Source organism: Nyctereutes procyonoides, unplaced genomic scaffold (genome assembly GCF_905146905.1).
Source record: "Nyctereutes procyonoides isolate TBG_1078 unplaced genomic scaffold, NYPRO_anot_genome, whole genome shotgun sequence".
Classification (NCBI taxonomy): Eukaryota; Metazoa; Chordata; class Mammalia; order Carnivora; family Canidae; genus Nyctereutes; species Nyctereutes procyonoides.
The window spans coordinates 24,372,396-24,396,248 of NW_026575139.1; the positions used below are offsets into that span (position 1 = coordinate 24,372,396).

General features: G+C 40.0%; 1 protein-coding gene across 2 annotated transcripts in view; it reads left to right on the forward strand.

The window, feature by feature from the left end:
- Positions 1-308: 308 nt before the first annotated feature.
- The window catches only part of NEK9 (NIMA related kinase 9), a 39,106-nt gene continuing 15,561 nt past the window's right edge, over positions 309-23,853 (forward strand). Inside the window, exons 1-15 of one of the 2 annotated variants that reach the window (XM_055304041.1) lie at positions 309-683; positions 2,962-3,139; positions 4,939-4,994; positions 5,539-5,609; positions 7,318-7,423; positions 9,119-9,250; positions 11,045-11,155; positions 12,419-12,483; positions 15,457-15,507; positions 15,964-16,156; positions 18,027-18,171; positions 19,082-19,282; positions 19,474-19,520; positions 20,784-20,939; positions 23,110-23,218. In XM_055304041.1, the coding sequence (XP_055160016.1) occupies positions 441-683; positions 2,962-3,139; positions 4,939-4,994; positions 5,539-5,609; positions 7,318-7,423; positions 9,119-9,250; positions 11,045-11,155; positions 12,419-12,483; positions 15,457-15,507; positions 15,964-16,156; positions 18,027-18,171; positions 19,082-19,282; positions 19,474-19,520; positions 20,784-20,939; positions 23,110-23,218 (1,864 nt within the window). In that variant the 5' untranslated portion in view covers positions 309-440. The remainder of the gene's footprint in view (positions 684-2,961; positions 3,140-4,938; positions 4,995-5,538; positions 5,610-7,317; positions 7,424-9,118; positions 9,251-11,044; positions 11,156-12,418; positions 12,484-15,456; positions 15,508-15,963; positions 16,157-18,026; positions 18,172-19,081; positions 19,283-19,473; positions 19,521-20,783; positions 20,940-23,109; positions 23,219-23,853) is intronic. The other variant, XM_055304042.1, reaches the window with a different exon arrangement.

A 23,853-nucleotide genomic window follows, 5' to 3' on the forward strand; every position in this document is an offset into this window, starting at 1 on the left:
CACTGCGCTCGAGATAGGCCTGGCGCCGAGATGCGACGGGGCGACCTCCGGACCTCGGAGCTGTTGGATCCTGGCCAGGGATCGGGGGCGGGTCCACAGACCGGTCGGCGACTCCCCGGCCGCCGCCAGAGCCCTTGGGTTCCAGGCCGCCCGCCCGCCCGCCCGCCCCGACGGCCAGCCAGCGCGGCCCGCCGGCAGGGACGGAGGGAGGGAGCCGGGCCGGGGACTCAGCAAGTGGGCCGGCGGGGGCGGAGGAAAGCCCGCCGGGCCGGAAGCACCCGGAACTGCTTCCGGGTCAGGGGGCAGGAGCCACCATGGAGCCTCGCGGGGTAGCGGGGCGGACGGAGCCGCGGGCCGGCGTCTGAAGGGGGAGAGCAGTAGCGCGGCCAGCGCCGGCCGGCGCCGCTGGGGACACGCAGGCCGGTCCCGCAGCCGCCACCATGTCGGTGCTGGGCGAGTACGAGCGACACTGCGACTCCATCAACTCGGACTTTGGGAGCGAGTCCGGGGGTGGCGGGGACTCGGGCCCCGGGCCCAGCGCCGGTCCCGGGCCGCGAGGCGGCGGCGGCGGCGGCGGCGGCGGCGGCGGCGGCGCGGCGGAGCAGGAGGAGCTGCACTACATCCCCATCCGCGTCCTGGGCCGCGGCGCCTTCGGGGAGGCCACGCTGTACCGCCGCACGGAGGTAGCGGCCCCCGGCTCCGGCCGCCCCAGCCCCTCCTTCGCCGCCCCGCTTTCCAGCCCCGACCAGCTCCCGGCTTCGCCCGAGGCTGGCGCCTCCCTCGTCCTCGCTTAGGTCACTTAGGTTTGCGTGGCCGCAGGGTGTTTGTCTCAGGGTCTTCTCCACTCTTCCAGCTCCCCTGCGCCGGGACGCCGGGAGTTTAGATCCCCGGTTTTGCTAACTGATGGTTTCTGTCGAACCTGGGGAACTGAGCAAAGCGTTGAACCTTCTCTGAGCCTTAGTTTTCCCATCTGTAAATTGGGGTTAATGATAACCCCCCTAAAATAATCTTTTATTTTTTTAAGTTTGATTTTGAGAATCGAAGGTACTTTGCAAACTAAATTAAAGTGGCATACGAATGTGAAGTGTTGTCAAAACTTCCTTCCCCTCGTGTGTATAGCTCTCCGAGGTCGGGGTGGAGAGGAGGGGCATAGCTTCAAAATTCCCACGTTAGTGGCAATTCCACCGTCTTTGCCGCTGTCTTTAAATTCAGGTATGAACACCCAGTTGGATATTTTTTAGAGGATCCTTGGGTTCGTCACTTTCTTCATCAGTGTTTGTGAATGGGAAATACCTTTCTGGCATATTCTAAGCCACTGTTTCTTAACTTGGGTTAGGGGGAGGCAAGGACTCCTTTGAAAACCTAATGTAAAAATAATCCGTCCCTCCCCGCCCCGCTTTGCATATATACACATCCTTTGAAGAGATTCATAGATCACTGACCCCCCAAGTCCAGAACAGTATACTGATCTGAAGCCTTGTAGTGCTGACACTACTTCCAAAAACTAACCATCAATTGGACTTTATCACTAAAGTCTTAAACCTGAAGACTGTGGGTGATGATGATTCACCCATAAATGATCCATTTGCAGTTCTGGGGTGTGTTCCAAGCTAGCATAGTTTTAAGGCCGAAAGTTGGAGGAGGGGAGGCGGGTGGTTGTAAGAGAAAATTTTCGTGTTCTTTTTTTTATCTTAGTGCAACAATAGTGTACAGATTTAGGGTTACTGTTGGTATTCTGTTTTTCTTATTTGTACTCATGAGAAGGAGAAGATGAGCATTGCTGTTTCTGTTTTATAATTAAACTAAGACAGTCTATTTAAATGACTTGACACTTAGAAGTAAATCTTGGGCTAGAACAGAGTTTCAGGTCTCCTCTCCCATGCCTTTCCATCATGTTGAACTTGATTATTGAGGTTGGTTTATGTAAAATTTGATTATACTTCCCAAAAATGGCAGACCATTGTTCATATTGCCAAATGTTTATGATGTTTGTGAATTTACAAAGGTTTAATTAGAAGCAGCCCTTTCTCTCCAGAAGGTTTTATTTCAGTGGAAAGACAAGTTGGCCATTAGTTGTTTTTTTTTAAAATAGCATTTAAGTTGAATGTGTATATAAATGAGAAAGGATGCACAAATATCATACCAGTGTAAGTTGTGAAAATGAAGGAATGGTTGCACTGAATAAAGGCACAGTAGAAGGTTTATCAGGATAACCCCCCACCCCCAAGTTTAAAAGTTCTGGCAGAATCATTCTAAAGGATAGGGAGAATGATTTAGGTGGGGATGCTCCAGGGCTGGGAAGCAGTATCAGTAAAGAATTTGGGTGTTGTAAAAGGGAGTGGATATTGGGAGCTGCAGATAAGTTGTCATGGATAGAGGGAAGAACATGACACAAAAGTTATAGGAGCTATAGGAGTTGCAACATAGGGCAGGTGAGGGAAGTGAACTCTAAGCCCTTAGGCATCACTTATTCCTATCCAGAAACCATAAACAGAAATCACTAGAGAAATCTAAATTTATAAAATCAGAGATAAGTTTAATATTACCATTTTACAAGGAACTGTAACTAGCTATAGATAACCATGCTCTCCAGCTCTCCATTTCTCCCAGTATTCTAGCCCTACTACTGCTTATCATGACTAGCAGGTTGTCATAATGTCCCTCAATAGAATCTTAGAGATCTACCTTTCCTATTTTTACCTGAAATTGACATCATGCAAATTAAGTGTAGCAACAATGTAACAGCATCTTAGTGCTTTGCTCCCCCCCCCATTAAATTACAATGCGCAATTGTATGAAGAACCCTTAAATTCTGTTCCTGTTTTTTTTTTAAAGGAAAAAATAAAAGGAGTCAGTCTCTGCCCATCTAGGAAGTTTTCTTTCTAGACTTACAGATCCAGGTGTGGATTCATTCTCTGCCAGGCGAGAGAAAAGCACGATACCTCTATTACTGTGTTGCAGGATGACTCACTGGTTGTGTGGAAGGAAGTTGATTTGATCCGACTGTCAGAGAAGGAACGTCGTGACGCCTTGAATGAGATTGTTATTCTGGCGCTGCTGCAGCATGACAACATTATTGCCTACTACAATCACTTCATGGACAATACCACCCTGCTGATTGAGCTGGAATATTGTAACGGTAAGGTCGAATTCAATGGGCCCTCCTTTGGCAAGACATTCTTGTACCTTGAGGGGGAGAAAAAAATAAAAGGCATATACATTGATTAAAAATTTTAGGTGGATTTCTAGAGTTGAAGAGAAATAACTCAAATAGTTTAAGAGAATAGTTCTTAGAGAATTTTTAAGTGAGTTACAAAATAAGGAAAGGGATTTTCCCCTGCATATTCAAATTCTTGTGCTTATAGTTCCATCTTCAAATTATTTGTTCAGTTGAATTTCACATTCACTTTTCAAGGTTTTTTCACATGAATTAACTTTAGGCATTAGTGTTAGACATCTAATTAGGCACTAAGAGACATGTGGCATGGCACGGCTTGATGTAATATTAATGAAATCTTATGAGTGTTACTTACTTATTTTAACTCAGCCAAAGTTATCCAACTGAAAAGTGGTTCAAAATTCATAGCTGAATGAAAATGGCACATGGTAAAGCATGGCCTTAATTTATCTGGTCTCTGATTTCTTTTTTGCTTGTAGATAGTATTAGCTCAGTTCTTTTTTTTTTTTTTTTTTGTATTAGCTCAGTTCTAAGAGTATAGACTCTAAACCCATATCACAAGCTCCAGTACTTCTTAACTCTGTAACTTTGCACAAGAAACTTTCTCTGCCTCAGCTTCTTCATCTTAGTATGAGTTTATTAATAAACAGTATCTGTCTTCTAGGGTTGTTGCATTAGATGAATATGTAAAGCCCCTATCATAGTTCTTGGGATAGTAGTAAATCTTTAATACATACTGTACTAGCTCTTAATCCTTATTACATAGGAGAACGCTCAAAGCCCTTTCTTGAGCTACAAGCTAAAAAAAAGTCCCAGCATATTCTTCACTTAGATCTCTAAGAAAAAGATCCTAGACTTCTAACTTTTTGTGTTTTTGGCTTATGTACCGTGATTATTGCTGGTTCTGATCAACCCTTAATGTATAAGATTATATTAGAGATTTCTGAAATAGCAGAAGCCTAAGCAGCTAACTTCCTTTGTGGTTAGGAGGGACTAGAACAAGTGGTAGATTTGTTGAAACATTGAGTTACTAACTTAAAGGGAAAGGCGTTGTGAAACTGAGACGAGCTAAGGCGGCAGTTATAGTTGCAGGTAGGAAGTAAAATGAATGGTGATCATTTGTAGTCTGTTATTTGATAAAGGCAAGGGAGAAACAAATTCAGAGTTCTTCCTTAGGAAGGAGTTAGTAAAGGGAGTAATGATTGGAAACAGTCTAGGGTATACCCTAAATTATGGAAACCGTTTCAGTGTGAAGTAGTAAAAAAAAAAAAAAAAAAAAAAAAAAAAAAGGAAATTGTCAATGAGATACACCTGTATGTACAAAACATGGTATCACAGGTATAACCCAAATGTTCTAGTAGTCACAGTCACACCAGAGAGTTATTACAAAAATATTGCAGTTTCCTTTAAAAGGAGTCCTAGGAAAGAAAATCTTTTGATTTTGAAGACTTTCAAGGTATTTTGCTAATTAGGATAATATAGGAATGGGCTTTGTTCTTATCTTTTCTAAAAATCTCATACTTCCCATTTTTGTATTGAGCCTCCCTTGTTAGGGAGGGGAAACTTTGAAGAAGACTTTGGATACAGTCCTCAAAAGGATGGGAAGAGTTTTGTAAAGAACAAGAGAAAAGAAGGGGTTTCCTTTGGAGAGGAAGCAGAATCCTTCAGTTCCTTGTGTCACTTGTTAAAACCCTAGTGGCTACAGGAGCCAAGCTTTGATCTTTATGAAGCAATTCACACCTGTCTCTTGTTAATTGCAGGAGGGAACCTGTATGACAAAATCCTTCGTCAGAAGGACAAGTTGTTTGAGGAAGAGGTAATTCATGCTTCTTTGGAAGGAACCTAGAATTGTATATTGTTGTGATTCTTACATTCTAGGCCTATATTTACTCTTCCAACAATGAAGAGTGTTTTTTTCCTTTTGTTCAGACTCCTTCCAGGCTCTGGTTGCTATTCATGAGAAAGGAGACCTCTAACAGGGAAGCTCTAGCTGCTTCCTAAACGCTTTACCTCCACATCATGATTCTCTATGGGCTTTCTTTCCCCGGTTCTATTACTGCAGACTGGTATGCCCAGTTTTCTATACTTTTGCGTTCTTTTTCCTTTTTTTTCCACAACTCTGCTTCACCATCCCATATTTTATAATAACATCGGAATCGTTTTTATGATGACCTGCTTTTTATTTTTACCCCTACCACTTTTCTTTGCCTACTCAGCCTTCAAGCAAGAGATGTCAGGTCATGTTGTATCATAACCTCTGGTTGCAGTTTCCTTTGTTTTGTTTGTTTTAGTATGTGTCTTTATTTAAATGGAATTTTTTTTTGTTTCCAGTCCAAATATAATTATTTTTTTTTCTGTAGATGGTGGTATGGTACCTATTTCAGATTGTTTCAGCAGTGAGCTGTATCCATAAAGCTGGAATCCTTCATAGGTAATGAGTGAAAGAATATGGGACAGAGGGGTATCTGAGTGACTCAGTGAGGCATCTGACTCTTAATTTCAGCTCAGGTCTTGATCTCAGGATCATGAATTCAAGCCCTGCATTGGGCTCCATGCTGGGTGTGTGTGGAGCCTACTTTAAAAAAATATATTTGAGGGCAGCCTGGGTGGCTTAGCGGTTTGGCACCACCTTCGGCCCGGGGCGTGATCCTGGAGACCTGGGATCAAGTCCCACGTTGGGCTCACTGCATGGAGCCTGCTTCTCCCTCTGCCTGTGTCTCTGTTTCTCTCTCTCTATGAATAAATAAATAAAATTAAAAAAATATATATATCTATATATATTTGAGATGGATTCCTCCCCACCAATCTAACCCCCGTCTTGCATACCTCCCATCAGCACTATTATATTTTTGGTTAAGCGGTCAAGGCTTTTCCGTTAATATAATTTAGGAAGGAAAGAGTGAGTAATGAAGGGTGTTACCTTCACTTCCTGAAGTTAAACTGTGTTTGTAATCTAGGAAGAATCTCAGTAGCTAAGTACTGCTCAGTTGCTTTTTTATGAGATATTTTAGAGTTGAATTCATTAATTCATCAGTAAAGTCTAGAAGCCACTAAGAGAAGTGATATTAGATTGGTTGGAATTCATAGTAAATGTTTTCTGTGAGCAATAATAATTGGCAAATATTTTTAATTTTATAATTGAGCCTTAATTTACATAAAAATACAATTAATTTTACAATTTAATAGCTATCTATTCATTTCTAGCTATAGGAAAGAACTATTAGAACATACTCCTCTTAAGTGAGTCATTCATTGATCATTGCTAGAGATTAGTGTTGATTCACCAGTATTTCTTTTTTTGTTGGTTTATTCATTTAGTTAACATGTGCTTCTTAATATCTATTGAATGGCTATAGTTGCATATTATTTTCTTTTCAAAAGTTACAAAAAGTATTCTGGTTTTTTCACATGTTAAGGAAGCCAGAGTGTGAACCAAGCACAGTTTATTTGTGTTATATATGACCAACTCATCTTTAGAAAAAGAGCCAGTGGTTTTATTTAGGTGATCTACATAGCCTAATCATGTTGCTGCTGGGATGTGCAATCTTTTCCCTTGCCTTAACAGATTTGAAGCTTTAACACCAACCAATTCAAGGTTTAAATGGTAATTGAAGAGGCAGCGCACCTCATAGGAACTATAGGATTACCTAGAGCACTGTGTTTTCTGTTTTTTTTTTTTAAGATTTTATTTTTTATTCATGAGAGAGAGAGAGAGAGAGAGAGGCAGAGACACAGGCAGAGGGAGAAGCAGGCTCCATGCAGGGAGCCCAATGGGACTCCATCCCAGGTTTCCAGGATCAGGCTCTGGCCAAAGGCGGCGCTAAACTACTGAGCCACCCAGGCTGCCTGAACACTGTTTTCAATCTGGCCCTCTCAATTTTTTCTGATATCCCCAATGGTATGAGAGACATGACTGTGCTTGAAGCCCTAAAGAATGGAGTTAATTCTCTGCCTCCATTCCCCCCAATCCCCTTTTCAGTGTTAAAGTGCATGTGAAAGTGGTGATCACTGTTTGGGATCCCATAATAGTCTGAGCAGTGGTAACCACTCATTTTATTCTGTACTAATTCTGGGCAGAGTCAGGGGTGAAACAAACTGATTGTCTGTAGGAATTTAATATACAGTATCTTTTATTCCAGAGATATAAAGACATTAAATATTTTTCTGACCAAGGCAAACCTAATAAAACTTGGAGATTATGGCCTAGCCAAGAAACTTAATTCTGAGTATTCCATGGCTGAGACGGTAAGTATGTGTTGCCCTTGTCTTAATTTTTTTTTTTTCTTATCCTTTCCGGTACCGCGATCTATAACTGTAAACCATGTTAAATCTCACATGCTTTTCTCAGTATTTTTCTAAGTTCTCCATATTTATTTATTTTTTAAAATTTTTAAAAATTATTTTTAAAAATATTTTATTTATTTATGAGAGAGACACAGAGAGAGGCAGAGACACAAGCAGGCAGAGGCAGAAGCAGGCTCCATGCAGGAAGCCCAGCGTGGGACTCGATCCCTGGACTCCAGGATCACGCCCTGGGCTGAAGGCGGTGCTAACCCGCTGAGCCACCTGGGCTGCCAAGTTCTCCGTATTTATAAAGCAGGTCTTCAGGAGTCTTTCCTGTGCTTACTAACAGGCATTTACATGCTCAGGTGTTCCTTCAAGAGTCATTGTCCACATCATAGCTCTGACCTCTTAGCCCTTTCCAACACTTTCTAAAAACAAAGAAATGCTCTACCATTTTTTCTGGCCAAGAATCTCTAGTAGATTTCAGTTTATCTCTTTGAGCTTAGGATGTTGGACATCTATTTTTGTGTTTCCTCTGAATTTTCCTGGTTCAGAAGCCCTATATTACAAATAAAGGCTAAGGCACAGAGAACAATCTGATGTTAATATCGTATGCCATCTCAGTTGCAGGGCTCCCTTCTCACCTGATCCTAAGAAAGACCATTGGTAAAGAGTAGACCTAAGTTAATCTTTAAGGACATTGATTCCATCCTATTATCCTATTAGGAATTATAAAACCCAGTTATTACTCTTCTAGTTTTGCAGTGCTCTTTCCATAAAATTAATTTTGTCTTGTTGATGTGTTTTGGTAATGTCAAGATATGCCTGTAAGCAATTCAGAGACATCCAAGGATGCTAATAGCTAGGGTTTGGAATCTGCTTCAGGAACTCAGTCTGCTTGTATCATGGTGTCATACTGAGCTTCTGAAGAACCAGTCATGTTCTTATATGGATTTTTCTCATCAAGAATAATCTGGTAAAACCAAGACTTGACTTTTTTAGCCAGTTAAATGTAAGGAAGGAATGATACGAAAATTTATAAGTGCCATATAAGCCATCTAAAACTTGCTTTGCTGGTTAAAGAGGACTATCAGTTTTATTAGAGCTTCTCGGGTACTCATTGTCTCTTGTCTGGGAGAGGCACAACTTCCATTCAGGACATTTTTATTTCCAAACCCATTCTTCAAGGCAGAGGATCTTTTTTCAAATTTGAAAGAAATTTCTCTAGCCATTTTAGTATTACAGATGTCAAATTGAGCCATTTACAAAGTTTCAGTACTATGCATTTCAGTTAGAACTTTTGACCCCTTTATTTACTTATCATCTCCCCACTGTCAGTTTTTTTCCCCCCATTGGCGAACTTCTACTAAGCGTGTCTTTATCTTTATGACATCTTCAGCGGGCCTAAGCCCTCTGTGATCTAGGAATCACTGTTGTGCCTCCCAAATTACCACACTGCCTTAACCCTTTTTAATTGGTCCAAAAAATGTGATATGAAAAAAGATTTCTTCCCATCTCATAAAAAACATTTCGGGATTTGCTGATGAATATTTTATAGTTGTTATCACTAATTTGTGGGAAATTTACTTTAGTTGTTGAAATATTAATATAGTTACCTCAGAAATGAAGTTATTCTTTGTTTTCTTTGTTGTTCAGCTTGTAGGAACTCCATATTACATGTCTCCAGAACTTTGCCAAGGAGTAAAATACAATTTCAAGTCTGATATCTGGGCAGTAGGCTGTGTCATTTTTGAACTGCTTACCCTAAAAAGAACATTTGATGCTACAGTAAGTTGTATTTTCCCCACCTTGTCCTTGAAAATGGTATAACTTGGTTGAGAGAACCAAATTCATTTATCCCCGAGTTTCTGATTTTTTCATCAGAAATCGGCTGTAGGCCAAAAAAAAAAAAAACTATTCAGGCTTGATGTAGTGTATTACTGAAATACTGTATATCAGATTTATCTTTAACTTGACCTCCCCACTGAAATAATCTTACTCAAGTGGTTTGAGCATTGTACTTGAATTTGTTGACTCTAATTTTGAAATTGGCTCTAGGATCCACTATATGATGTTGCAGTTTAGATAAGCCATTTAATTTCTTATGCTTCAGCTACATCATTTTTTTTTTAATCTTTTTTTTGTTTTTTTTTTTTTTTATTTATGATAGTCACACAGAGAGAGAGAGAGAGAGGCAGAGACACAGGCAGAGGGAGAAGCAGGCTCCATGCACCAGGAGCCCGATGTGGGATTCGATCCCGGGTCTCCAGGATCGCGCCCTGGGCCAAAGGCAGGCGCCAAACCGCTGCGCCACCCAGGGATCCCTACATCATTTTTTTAAAGCTAAAACAAATTATGTAATACTCATTTAAGTGTTATTTTTTATAAAATATTCCACACTGACTCTTATATTAGAGGTTGTTATTGTTTAATGGACAACAAATTCCTTTTAGTTTATCTTCTTTTCTTCCTAAGTAAAAACAGTGCTTCTCCAACTTTCACACACATAGGAGATCACTTGGGCACCTTGTCAAAATGCAGACTCTTTTTAGTAGATCTGGAGTGGGTCCCAGTATTCTGCATTTCTGACAAGTTCCCACATGATGCTGATGTTGCTAGTCCATGGATCAATTGGCATAGCAAAAATGGATTCACATTCAATATTCTCTACAAACCATGTATGAGAACTTAAGTAAATCATTAAAGAATTTCTTCAGTCCTCTATTTCATTATCTATAACAAGGAAAAATAGATATTTTTCTTATAGAGATGCTATGATAATGTGTATGAAAAATGCAAATATGAAATAATGCTAGTTCATTGGCCTTCCATGACACCTATTTGTTTTTCTAAATCCTAGTTTATTCTGATGTATCATCTAATTCTTCTTAATAATATAGCAGAAGGAAAATGAGTTTTAGAGTGAAGATAAACTTTGGTTGGTGTTATAACTCCATTTTTTACTATCTGTGTAGTCTTAGGCCAGTTACTTTATATCTTTGAACTGATAATTATAATAACCTCCTTACAGGGGGTTTGCAAAGGTGCCTGCCTAGCAAACTGTGGTCTCTCAATAAAGGTATTGATGGTATTATAATAATAATATTATCATTGTCATCTTATTATTTACTGCCTTGTCTGTTATTGTAGAGTATCTTCTGCATAACATTAGGAGGCTCTCTCTCTGTATGACTATCATAAATAAATAAATAAAAAATTTTAAAAAAAAAAAAAGGAGGCAGATTACGTGGCAGAGAAGGTACTTAAAGCCAATAAGCATGGCTAATCTTGCTTTCCTTTTTCTTGGGATTCAGTTGAAGGGTCAGATTATAATATACTCTGAGTATTATACTATTGGCCACATAGTCATACTTCCATGTAGGCCATTTGGCTTCATTCCTTCTGATAGCAACAGTGTATCCCTAGCTATTTCTTGCTGATGCATACTCAGTTATAAAAGAAATCAAACCTAATACAGAACAATTGCCATTTCTTTAAAAAAAAGTAGTCACAGACATCTCAGAACCCCTACTGATAGATTATATAATCTTTATATAACCAAGAATAATCATTTTCTTATAGAATCCACTCAACTTGTGTGTGAAGATTGTACAAGGAATCCGGGCCATGGAAGTTGATTCTAGCCAGTACTCTTTGGAACTGATTCAAATGGTCCATGCATGCCTTGACCAGGTAAGTGTGACTTAACATGTTGATTTCAGTTGAGGGTTTTCCCTTCCCACCATGGTGTTTGGAGTATGGTATGCATACTTTGTGCAGATTCCTGCATAAAACCACATTCACTTCCCAGGGTAGAATATATTTTGACTATACCCAGAAGAATAAGCATTGGCAATTCATGATAGTTATTTGTTGTAGGCAACAAATCCTTAAGCTTTATTCTGCTTTATTCTTACTTTACTGATTTGTGAAATTATCTTACCATCTAAATTGTGCTCCATTTTTTATGATTAAGATTAATTTTTGTAAATTGATTTTACAGAATTTTAGTCAGAGTTCCTAGTGTGCAGAATATATATAATTCTTATATCTCACAGTTGCCTTGTAGTCTAGCTCTAGGTTGATATTATTCAAAATATGGTTTGTGAACCATAGGTGTTAGAATTGCTAAGGGATGGAAGAGTTTTACAAATAAAAAATGAAGTTTCCTGAGTCCCACCCCAGACCAACTGGATCAGAATCTCTATAGATAAGGCCCAGAAATCTTTATTTATAACAAGCACTCTGGGAGATTCTTTGTGCTATATATATTGGAATTTAAGAGACAGTACCATACTGAACAAATAAGGAATGTGCATTCTCATTCACATACAAGTATTGATGATAATGAGATGATATGCAGGAAACATGGAATGTGACATAGGAATTTTTTTTTTTTAAACAAAAGGATAATATACAGTGATCTTGGAGTAATCAGCATACAGCCTTCTAAGGGGAAGTAAAATTCCTCGTTAGATCCCATTTTGCCGTTTTCCTTTGTTTTTTTTTTTTGTTTGTTTGTTTTGTTTTTTAAGATTTTATGTATTTTATTTTATTTATTTATTTATTTATTTATTTTTATTTATGATAGTCACAGAGAGAGAGAGAGAGAGGCAGAGACACAGGCAGAGGGAGAAGCAGGCTCCATGCACTAGGAGCCCGACGTGGGACTCGATCCCGGGTCTCCAGGATCGCGCCCTGGGCCAAAGGCAGGCGCCAAACCGCTGTGCCACCCAGGGATCCCGATTTTATGTATTTATTCATGGGAGACACAGAGAGACAGAGAGGCAGGCAGAGGGAGAAGCAGGCTCTCTGCAGGGAGCCCAGTGTGGAACTCAGTCCCAGGACCCCGGGGTCATGACCTGAGCCAAGGCAGATGCTCAACCCCTGAGATACCCACAGCACCCCATTGCTGTTTTCCTTTAAATTAAAACTAACCCAGTTTGTACTTTTTAGGATCCTGAGCAGAGACCCACAGCAGATGAACTTCTGGATCGCCCCCTTCTCAGGAAGCGCAGGAGGTAAAGTACAGAGAAGTCACTTTCTTGTCTTTCTTTGGATAGTTAACTGTTAAAGACCTGATCAGAGGACCACAAGAGAGGGCAGCGTTTCCTGATGTGGCCGCTCTGATGCCATTTTCTAGCAACATCTCTGTTTTCTTTTCTTTTCCTTTTTTTTTTTTTTAAAGATTTTATTTATTTATTTATTCATGAGAGACACAGAAGGAGAGGGGCAGAGACATAGGCAGAGGGAGAAGCAGGCTCCATGCAGGAAGCCCAATGTGGGACTCAATCCCAGAACTCCAGGATCACGCCCTTAGCCAAAGGCAGATGCTCAACCTCTGAGCCACTCAGGTGTCCCAACATCTCTTTTTATTGCTTGAGAGAAGCTCCTGACTTTACTTCCTTAGTCTGTGCTATTTTGTTCTGAATATATACTGATGAGACCCTAGCACCCTGCACTCCTCTCATCTGTGAGTTTTCATCTAGAATTGGAGCATTAGAGTATAGAAATTAAGACAGGAGAGCTCTGGACTCAGACATTCTTAGGTTTGTATCTGAATTCTATTATTTTCTTTGTCAAGTTATTTAACATCTCTGTTCTTTAGTTTTCTCCTCTGTAAAGTCAGGTAGGGTAAGGATTAAGAGAGGTAATGCATATAAAGTGCTTAGCCCAGGGCTTGGCACAAGACGCTCAGTGATTGTCAGATAGTAGTATGGATTTAGAGTGGGCCTTTGTTTTTCAGCGCATTCATTTAGATGGTATGTTGCAGTCAGAGGAGTTTTCTTATGCTCATTTCCTGAAATCAAGCTTGCCTGATTATTGGCAGGTTACTTCCTGAGATTTTTTTCTCTGTTCAGGGTCTCTAGAGGTAGGAAGGAGGTCCTTTATTCCTCACATCCTATAGGAGGCTTCAAACCCAAACTTATTTTTTTTTTCAAACCCAAACTTAAAGGAAAATGTGTTGTTATTCTTCTTTATTTTTTATTTTTATTTATTTATGATAGTCACAGAGAGAGAGAGAGAGAGGCAGAGACACAGGCAGAGGGAGAAGCAGGCTCCATGCACCGGGAGCCCGATGTGGGATTCGATCCCGGGTCTCCAGGATCGCGCCCTGGGCCAAAGGCAGGCGCCAAACCGCTGCGCCACCCAGGGATCCCTATTCTTTCTTTTTTAAAAAGTAATCTCTACACCCATCACAATCCTAAGATCAGGAGTTGCATGCTCCTTTGACTAAGCCAGCCAGCATCCTTTTATTATTCTCATCCTGTTCTATTCTCATCCTGTTATACTCTTTTTGTCTTACTGTCCTTCTTCCTCCCCTACCAGTTCTTTGTTTCTATAACTTCCCAATATTTAAACCTTTCCTCTGCTCTTTTTCTTTTCTTTTCTTTTTTTTTTTTTTTTTAAGATTTTATTTATTTATTCATGAGAGAGAGAGAGAGAGGCAGAGACACAGGCAGAGGGAGAAGCAGGCTCCGTGCCAGGAGCCTGACACGGGACTCGATCCCAGGACTCCAGGATCGCGCCCTGGGCCAAAGGCAGGAGCCAAATTGCTGAGCCACCCAGGGATCCCCTCCTCTGCTCTTTTTCAAGTCTTGCCCATAGATACATTAAGTATATATTTAATTCCATAATCTTTGCATTCGGTCAGTACCTTTATTTTGTTGTGTCATTTAATCTTTTTTGGTTCTTTTCCAGTTAAGGTCTAGTTAGTGTTTTAGTGTCTAGAATTACATGTAATACTCCAGAAAGAGCACTATGACCTTCTACTTATGTTTGATGCATATTCTAGCAGTATAATATGCTGGTCAAGTATATTTAAATTTTTTATCTGGCTTATTTTCCCCAACAGTAAAATCACTATTTAAATTTTTTTCAAATATTTTCATTGATAATTTTTTATTGCAATTTTTATTGAGATAATTATAGATCTACACACAGTACTTCATTAGAACTTTGTACTTTGATGGAAAAACATAAGACAAAGAGCTTTCCAGGTAAAGCACAGATAGAGCAAACTGTAGAAAATATTCAGGAAACACTAAGTCCTACTTGATTAGTGGGTCTAGACCTGGGGCTCTCAATAAGCAACACCTCAAGGGCTTTCAAAAAATACTGATGCCTAAGGAATTCAGCTATAAGTGTTTTAGACAGAATGAGAACCCTGAGCAAGAATATGGGAAGTAAGTAGAAGGAAAGAAGGCTGGAAAGGTAGGTAAAGAATCTTGAATGCTGGACAAAGGGATCTGTGCTTAATTCAAACTATAGTACAGTAGTGGATGTTTATGAGAGGGTAGTTCATGTGATAAGGGGCATGCTTAAGGAAGACTAATTTAGCAAACTAATCTCAGTGTTAAATCAGTAGAGGACCAATAAAGTGGATTGGCACTGTGGTGAGTTAGACCTATTAGGATGTGCTACAGCAGTCTAGGTGGGAAGCAAAGCTGCTCAGAGCTAAGGTGGCAAGCCTGGAGGGGAGAGGTGAATATAAAGGGCACCATATAGGTAGAATCTCTAGGACTTGATATTAAAGAGGGACAGCGTAGGAGTTTTAAGCCTAGTTCACTGGGAGAATGGGAAGTGCCAGTTATAGAAATAAGAGAATCAGAAAGAAAAGCTGTATGGGAAAAAGAAAATGAACTGAGGTTTAAAGATGGTGAGTTTGGGAAGTCAGTGGGTAGCCTGGATGGAGAGGTCAGCAGGTACTCAAAATGTGCAACAGAGGTTCTCTAGGTTCTCTGTTCCAGCTTGGAACATTTCTTGAAGAAAGAAAACAAATGGCCCCAAACTGCTGTCCCCCTCATATTTAATGATTGTCCAAAGTCAGGCCTATGTAACTGTTTGAATGGTATTGAGATACTTTTCCCAAAGTATTGTCATATTGCAGGAGGTATATTGTTTATAGAGGATTAAATCTATGAAATGTATTAAAGAGTCATTGGTACAATGTAACAACTATTCTTTTACCCATGTATCTTTTCTTTTGCTAGAGAGATGGAGGAAAAAGTCACACTGCTTAATGCACCTACAAAAAGACCAAGGTAATGCTTAGGAGACTCATAAAAACTGAAATACCTTAAATTACCATTAGGAGGTCTTTCTTTGGTCCATGCATTGTTTGATCCCTGTAAGGAGCCTTTGAGAAGCATCCTTTGAAAAGCCAACATCTACAGAAATGTCAGCTAGTCATTTCTGAGAAAACAGAAGGCTATAATTTCATCCTCATGCTGAAGTGGACATCATTACCATGATGAATGTTGAAATTTGAAAAGTGTAGGTGTTATGGACCAGACTGGAATCTGATCTGGCTGAGCTGTTATGAAGCCCTGAGGCAGAAATTGCAAGGCCTGCTCTGATAGAGGGTTGAAATAAGTTGTCGAGAAAAAACATACTTTCGCATGCCATAATTGGCAGTTCTTCTCTGGGAACACTGGAAGCATTTTTCTTTGATATAGTTTTTATGTTAAATATGCCTTTGTTCTGGGGGTTGTTGACAGGTCAAGCACTGTGACTGAAGCACCCATTGCTGTGGTAACATCACGAACCAGTGAAGTCTATGTTTGGGGCGGTGGAAAATCCACTCCCCAGAAACTGGATGTCATCAAGAGTGGCTGTAGTGCCCGGCAGGTGTGTGCAGGGAATACCCACTTTGCTGTGGTCACAGTGGAGAAGGAACTATACACCTGGGTGGTAAGTGAAAGCTAAGTACTTTAGAACAGTGATGTAAGCCTAATTGTTTACTGGGCTGAGGATGTCTAAGTATTTTATTAGTTGAGTGTGCTGTGGGAATAGCACCATGGGGTGATGGAACATAAGCTCTTATGAGACCAGGGATTTTGTCTGTTTAGTTCACTGACGTATCTTTCCCCAGTGCCTGGTACATTGTTTGATCCCTGTAAGTAGCCTTTGAGAAGCATCCTTTGAAAAGCCAACATCTACAGAAATGTCATTTGTAAAATGTTTTTTTTTTGAATGAATGAATCAAAGAAGACGGAAGGAAAGAATGAATGAAAAGATCCCTAGGTCTGGACTCAGGAGACTGGACTCTCATTTACAGCTGAGTGATTTCAGAGTCACTTAATTATTCTATTGCCATGAGTTTCAGAGCAACTAGTATCTGTGAAATAGTTTTATAAACAAATGAAGCAGTGTACCACATCAGGAAAATTCTAAGACCTTTATCAGTGATTGAAAATGGCTAGGTATATCTTCAGTAGAATTTTCCTTTGTTCCCTCTTTCACCCTGTCTCTACCTTCTGGAACAATTTGCATATATTTGCTGTTTCCTTACTCCTGCTCATTCATCATTTGCCTACAATGCAGCTTCCATCCCTGCCACTTGATTGAAACTACTCTTTAAAAAAATGACCTCTAAATTGTGAATATAAAACAGATACTTTGTTGTCCTTACTTCCCTTGACCTTCCAGCAGCATTTTTGACCGAGTTAATCACTCTCTCCTTGTAGATTTGTCTTCCCTTGGCTTCCATGAGAGCTTCTTCTCTTGGCTTTTATCTTGTCTCTTTGGCTGTGCCTCCTAACTAGTTTTAGGCTGCTTTTCCTTTACCCAGCCTTGTCTTAGGCCCTCAGTTCTTCTCACTATTCCTCTTCTTTCTGGGAGAGCTCATTTTCTCCAGCAGCTTCTCCACAAGTAAAGGTTTGTCCTCAGTGTGTGACAGAGTAGACACTCAATTATTAATAGATTGAAAGAAGGATGGAATGATTGGGCCTCTGTTACAGAATGTTAACTGTTACTTCCTTAAAACCCCATCCCTTAAATAACTAGCCCATGGGGGGCTTCCAGAGATGGAGTGAAATTATTGTCCCTTCAAAAACATTTGGATAAGGACTTACAGTTGAATTCTTGTATGAAAAGATTTACTTTTCTTTATAAAACTGATGAAACATGATTTAGAACTACTCTTGGTACTATATAGCAGCCTCTTGGATGCAGCCAGATTCTTTATAATTGTTCCATAGTTCAGGGAAACTGACCAAAATTCATAAAACTTCTAGTAAGGATTTCCAAGAGACTATACTCCTATAGAAAGCAATCAAGGTAGACTATATAAAGAATTTTTTAAGATTTTATTTATTTATTCATGAAAGATACAGAGAGAGAAAGGCAGAGACATAGGCAGAGGGAGAAGCAGGCTCCAGGCAGGGAGCCTGATGTGTGACTTGATCCTGAGACTGAGGATCACACCCTGAGTCAGGGGCAGGTGCTCAACTGCTGAGCCACCCAGGCGTCCCAAGAATTTCTTTTCACCAACACCCATAATTAAATATAAAAGCCTTAGACTTGAAGGAGAAAGACAAAATGGGGAATGTGTTCTTTTAGGTCTTGATAGGTATCAGTCTGGATGCTTTTTAAGTCTTTACCTGTTGGCAGGGATTTTTATACTACCTATCATTAAAAGGCTTAATCTCCTTACTGATTTTTTTTTTCATTTCTAAATTTTCAGCTGATTTTTTCCTATGGTTTTTTGATAAGAAGTTATATTGAAGAGTAGCTTTTGGCATGAAAAGTTAAAACTTCACAAGACCTCTTTATTTCACAGAACATGCAAGGGGGTACTAAACTCCATGGTCAGCTGGGCCACGGAGACAAAGCCTCCTACCGACAGCCAAAGCATGTGGAAAAGTTGCAAGGCAAAGCTATCCGTCAGGTGTCATGTGGTGATGATTTCACTGTCTGTGTGACAGGTAAGTCATCAACAGAAAGCATGCCATGCATTTGACATGGGGTATTGTACTGAATGCTCTGCAGTTTCAGTGGGATTTTATAGCAAAAGACAGTATTCTAAGAACCAAAGACACTGAGCAGACACACACATTAATAACAAAAGCCCAATTTGCAATGGTATTAGTGTGGGGTGATAAGCAAAGAAAGGCCCGTGGATAACAGAGAAGAGGTGGGATCAGGAAAAAGATGTTGTATGTTCCAGTTGGAGGGAAAAATAATGTTACCACCTAGTCAGGTATGGATAACACCAAATCAGAAATAAAGAGCGGAAGTTTAATTTAGTCTTTAAGCCGTTTACATTTTTTTTTCAAAAATTTTTTTAGAATTTTATTTATTAATTTATTCATGAGAGACAGAGAGAGAGAGGGGCAGAGACACAGGCAGAGGGAGAAGCAGGCTCCACGCAGGGAGCCCGACATGGACCCAATCCCGGGTCTCCAGGATCATGCCTCGGGCTGAAGGCAGCGCCAAATCACTGAGCCACCCGGGCTGCCCTTTTTTCTCAAATTTTTATTTAAATTCTAGTTAGTTACCATACAGTGCAAGTTGGTTTCAGGAGTAGAATTCAGTGATTCATCCCTTCCATATAACACCCAGTGCTAAAATTTAGTTTTCATCTTGCCATTAGTTACTTTTCCTTTTCTCTAGAAAATAGAGATGGCCCCAATAAAATTTCAACATAGTACTACCACCTTTTAAAAATTGTTATAACGTACCCATGATCCCCTAAATAGAAACAATTCTAGACTTTCGTGGTCTATCCTTCAGATTTCTCTGGTGAAATCATTTCATATGAAATCCCTGGATGAGATAGTTTCATTCCAGTCCTGTCCAGCTTTCTGATAGGTTATGCCTTCCTTCCTTTTGCAGATGAGGGTCAGCTCTATGCCTTTGGATCCGATTATTATGGCTGCATGGGGGTAGACAAGGTTGCTGGGCCCGAAGTACTAGAACCAATGCAGCTGGACTTCTTCCTGAACAATCCAGTGGAGCAGGTCTCCTGTGGAGATAATCATGTGGTGGTTTTGACACGAAACAAAGAAGTCTTTTCTTGGGGCTGTGGCGAATATGGTAGGTGTAGCCTTGTTTCTGTCCACTTGTTCCCAGGAGCCAACTTGACTTCAAGCTTGTATGCTTCTAAGCATATCATGTAGCTTGTACTTGAGAAGTGTTGATTCAGTAAAAGAGAATGTCGTTATAGAACATTTTCATTGGGAAAGAGGACCTCATCTTAATGGTTTTCTTTCTTATGTGTATCTCAGGACGACTGGGTCTGGATTCAGAAGAGGATTATTATACACCACAAAAGGTAAACTCATAAGCAGCTTCTTCCTAAAGCTTATGTAGGTCACTCAGACTCCAGTAATAACACAGACTCCTCTTTCCCTGACCCCTCATGTCAAGGTGTTTATTTCTGAAATATTTTCTATCTGGGAGACTGACAGTCCAGGATTCCTGATTTAGCACTATGTGACCTTGTCATCTGACTAAACCATAAACAGTTGAGAAGGAGGATATAGCCATTATGGATACCCTGGAGTCACATTTTATTCAGGAATGAGAGCTAAAATCTGCATGTACCATGACAAAGACACATTGAGAAAAAAAAAAAAAAAAAGAGACACATGAGCTAAATACACCCCAGAAAATTCCTTGGGAAGATATTGGAAAGCAATATATTCCCTCTTAACCCCACACAGCCACTTTCCCGTCTGATTTCTACAGTTGAACTCCAGATGAAATGTGTGTTTGTATTTAGGGGTCATGTTATATGAAACATAATACCTAATTACTCTCAGCACTGCAGCAGCTAGCACTGCAGGACTTGGCACAGGAGCTGAAAGCAGCTGCAAGAGGAGCATGGTCATCTGTCTCACACTCACCCTAGGATGCAGGCTCGCCTGCCCACCGGAAGGGTGACTGTAATCAACTATATCATGCACTGTTAACTCTGTTTATTTGCATTTTAAAAATTAAACATATTATTTGTGGGACCGTGGCTGTTCCTCTTCTGAAAAGGCTTTTTTAGAAACACTGAGGTTTGAGTTTTCAAGTTTCACAGACAATGATCCTGTCACCTTACCATTCCCCAGCCCTGTTTAGTTAGCTTGAAGGATGTGAGCCAGGACTTGGAAGTCCTGGCTGCTGATTCACTGTAACTTCACTTATAATGTGACCAGACTAGGACCCTTTAGGGCTCCGGAGTTTCTTCTATAGCTGCTGTGGGGCCTACCATCTCAGGGGACAAAATCAGCAATGGGTTGAAGCTTCTCTTTTCCCAGTGTTTTCGGAGAAGTCTTTGTAAGAAGGACCTACTGCTAAAACAAACTGACAGGACTGTTTAGCCAACCTGGAAATGTCTTCTTTTATTTTATTATCAAACCTGAGCTCCTTGTTGAAAACCATAGTGTTTAAGCTGCTGGGAAAATCTGAAGAGGATATAACAGTCTTTACGGTTGGCAGTTCTGCTAAATGTGGGACATCACTTTTGATGGAATTTGAGGGTTGTGTCCTAATGCAAGTTACGTTTGGGGGCTTTTTTTTTTTTCCTGATTTTTTTTTTTCCGTGCAGGTGGATGTTCCCAAGGCCTTGATTATTGTTGCAGTTCAGTGTGGCTGTGATGGGACATTTCTGCTGACCCAGTCAGGCAAAGTGCTAGCCTGTGGACTCAATGAATTTAACAAGCTGGGTCTGAATCAGTGCATGTCTGGAATCATCAACCATGAAGTGAGTACGCTCTTTGGTGCCTTAACCACACTGTCACAATTTCTCTTAGGTTGGAATTTCTTTGAGAATGCTATTGGTTAGTGACCGTGGAATTTTACCTAAGAATAAAGATTTCGCAGATACCATTTTTTATGTTCAATGAAAGAAGCTAGCCATGAAAGAGTATACACCATGTGATTCCAATTATATGGAGTTTAAGAACAGGCAAAATCAACTTATGATGGCAGAAGTCAAAGTAGTGATTACTTCTGGGAAAAGGTATATGAGTATTAACAGAAGGGATCCTAGAATCATGGAAATGGTCTATATTTTGATCTGAGTGATGGTTTTACATTCATATAGATACAGAAAAAATTTTCAATCTGTACAATATTTTATAATGTATTATGCCACAATAAATAAATTTATTACAAAGAATCAAGTGATGGAATTCAGGTACCTATTTCTACTCTATCACTGAAATAGGTACAAGAAAATTTACATGAAAAGAAACATTTTCTTTTTTTTTTTTCTTTTTTCTTTTTTTTTGAAAAGAAACATTTTCATGTATCACCTCCCTGAAGAGTTTTTTTAGATTTATTGCTACAAAATCACTGATCCTGTTCAGGCCTAGTGAATATAATTACCATTCACTTCCTTCAAGGATATCATGAAATTTACTACTGTTATTAAGACTTCATTTCCTTAAAAAAAAAAAAAAAGACTTCATTTTCTCCTTATGTTAATATGATGAGTTTTTTTCATGTACTAAAGAATCAAATTAAGAGACAAAACTTTTCAAGGGCGCCTGCCTGGCTCAGTTGGTGGAGTGTATAAGACGCTTAATCTCAGGGTCATGAGTTTGAGCCTCACTTTGGGCATGGAGCCTACTTTAAAAAAGAGGGCACCTGGGTGGTTGAGCATTTGCCTTTGACTCAGGTTGTGATCCTGGGGTCTGGGGACCAAGACCCGCATCCGGCTCCCTGTGAGGAGCCTGCTTCTCCCTCTGACTGTGTCTCTGCTTCTCTCTCTGTGCTTTTCATGAATAAATAAATCTTACAAAAATACAATAAATTTAAAAATGTAAAAAAAAAAAAAAGAGAGAGAGAGAGAAAAGTTTCCTGACTCAGGGAATAAGAGTTTTTTTTTTTTTTTAATTTTTATTTATTTATGATAGTCACACACACACACAGAGAGAGAGAGAGAGAGGCAGAGACACAGGCAGAGGGAGAAGCAGGCTCCATGCACCGGGAGCCCGACGTGGGATTCGATCCCGGGTCTCCAGGATCGCGCCCTGGGCCAAAGGCAGGTGCTAAACTGCTGCGCCACCCAGGGATCCCCAAGTTTTTAAGTGGGCCTCCTGGGTGGCTCAGTTGTTAAGCATCTGACTCTCAGGTTATGATCTCAGGGTCTTGACATCAAGCCCTGCTTCAAGCTCTGTGCTCAACATGGAGTGTGTTTGTCCCTCTCCCTCTGCTCCACCCACCCACCACTCTCTCTGTCTCTCTCTCTCTCTCATAAATAAATAAAATCTTAAAAAAAAAATGTTAAGCAATCTCTGAAGTAATGATTCTCAAATGGGAAAGTACAAATTTGGGGCAAGTCTGGGAAGGGTGTCTACGTAGTTTGAAAAGGCATATTCAGAATTACCATTACTTGATTTGGGTTTTTATTATAATGTTAGGTTTGTTGTGAAATTTGAGAGGAATTTTTTAATGCTAATCTAAAGGGACGTGGGTTTTAATATGTTGAGAACTCTGCCTTGTAGATGAAATTAGATCACAGTAAACTAGTTGCTTAATGGGCCAGAGAGAGTCCTCAATATTTTAATCCTTTGCCCTGCGTTTGTTAGTATGCAGTATCTATACCAAGACAAATGTCATTGGTTCTATCCTCATGTAGATAGATATCATCTGGGATATAGAGTTCATGTTTTGTATACTTACTCTTAGATTAGGAATCTAAAACTTTTGTTGTCAGAAAGTCCTGCTTCATACACTAATTAAATTCTCTGATTATATATATGAGCTTATTTTGTCTTGTATTCAATTGGATGAAAAGTTACCTGGCACATTTTTCTTAATAACAAATCTGCTTGAAAGCCCTTTTAGTCACCATGACAGCATTTTCAGCCTACTATCACTTCATTTTTACCTCATGAGTCTTTGCTTTCTGTTTTACCTTGTTTCAGGCATACCATGAAATTCCCTACACAACCTCCTTTACCTTGGCCAAACAGCTCTCCTTTTATAAGATCCGTACAATTGCCCCAGGCAAGACTCACACAGCTGCTATTGATGGTGAGTTGATTTACAACTTTTATACACAGGCCTCAGTAGCTCATGCTTTTTTTCCCGCTCAAGTGTTGGCTCTTCTTTTTTTTTTTTTTAAGATTTTATTTTTAAGTAATCTCCACACCCAATGTGGGGCTTGAACCCACAATCCCAAGATCAAGAGTTGCACATTCTACTGACTGAACCAGCCAGGTGCCCCAAGTATTAGCTCTTCTTAACAATATATACATTCTGGGACACCTGGGTGGATGTTTAAGCGTCTGCCTTTGGCCCAGGGTGTGATCCTGGAGTCCTAGGATCGAGTCTCATATCAGGCTCCCTGCATGGAGCCTGCTTCTCCCTCTGCCCATGTCTCTGCCTCTCTCTCTCTCTGTGTCTTTCATGAATAAATAAGTAAAATCTTTAAAAATATATATATATAACAATATATACATTCTTCTGTTTACTCCCTGGCATCCTGTATTATCTCATTAACAAATTAGGCATTCAAGTAAATGTTTTTTTGGTAATGATTATAAATGCAGTCAGTACATCCCTTAATAAGAATGCCACGCCTATAATTCCAGACAACTACTGCCTTTAATTAGTGCCATTTAGGAGTTTACTAAGGTAGTATCCATTTTCTACATGCAAAATACAAT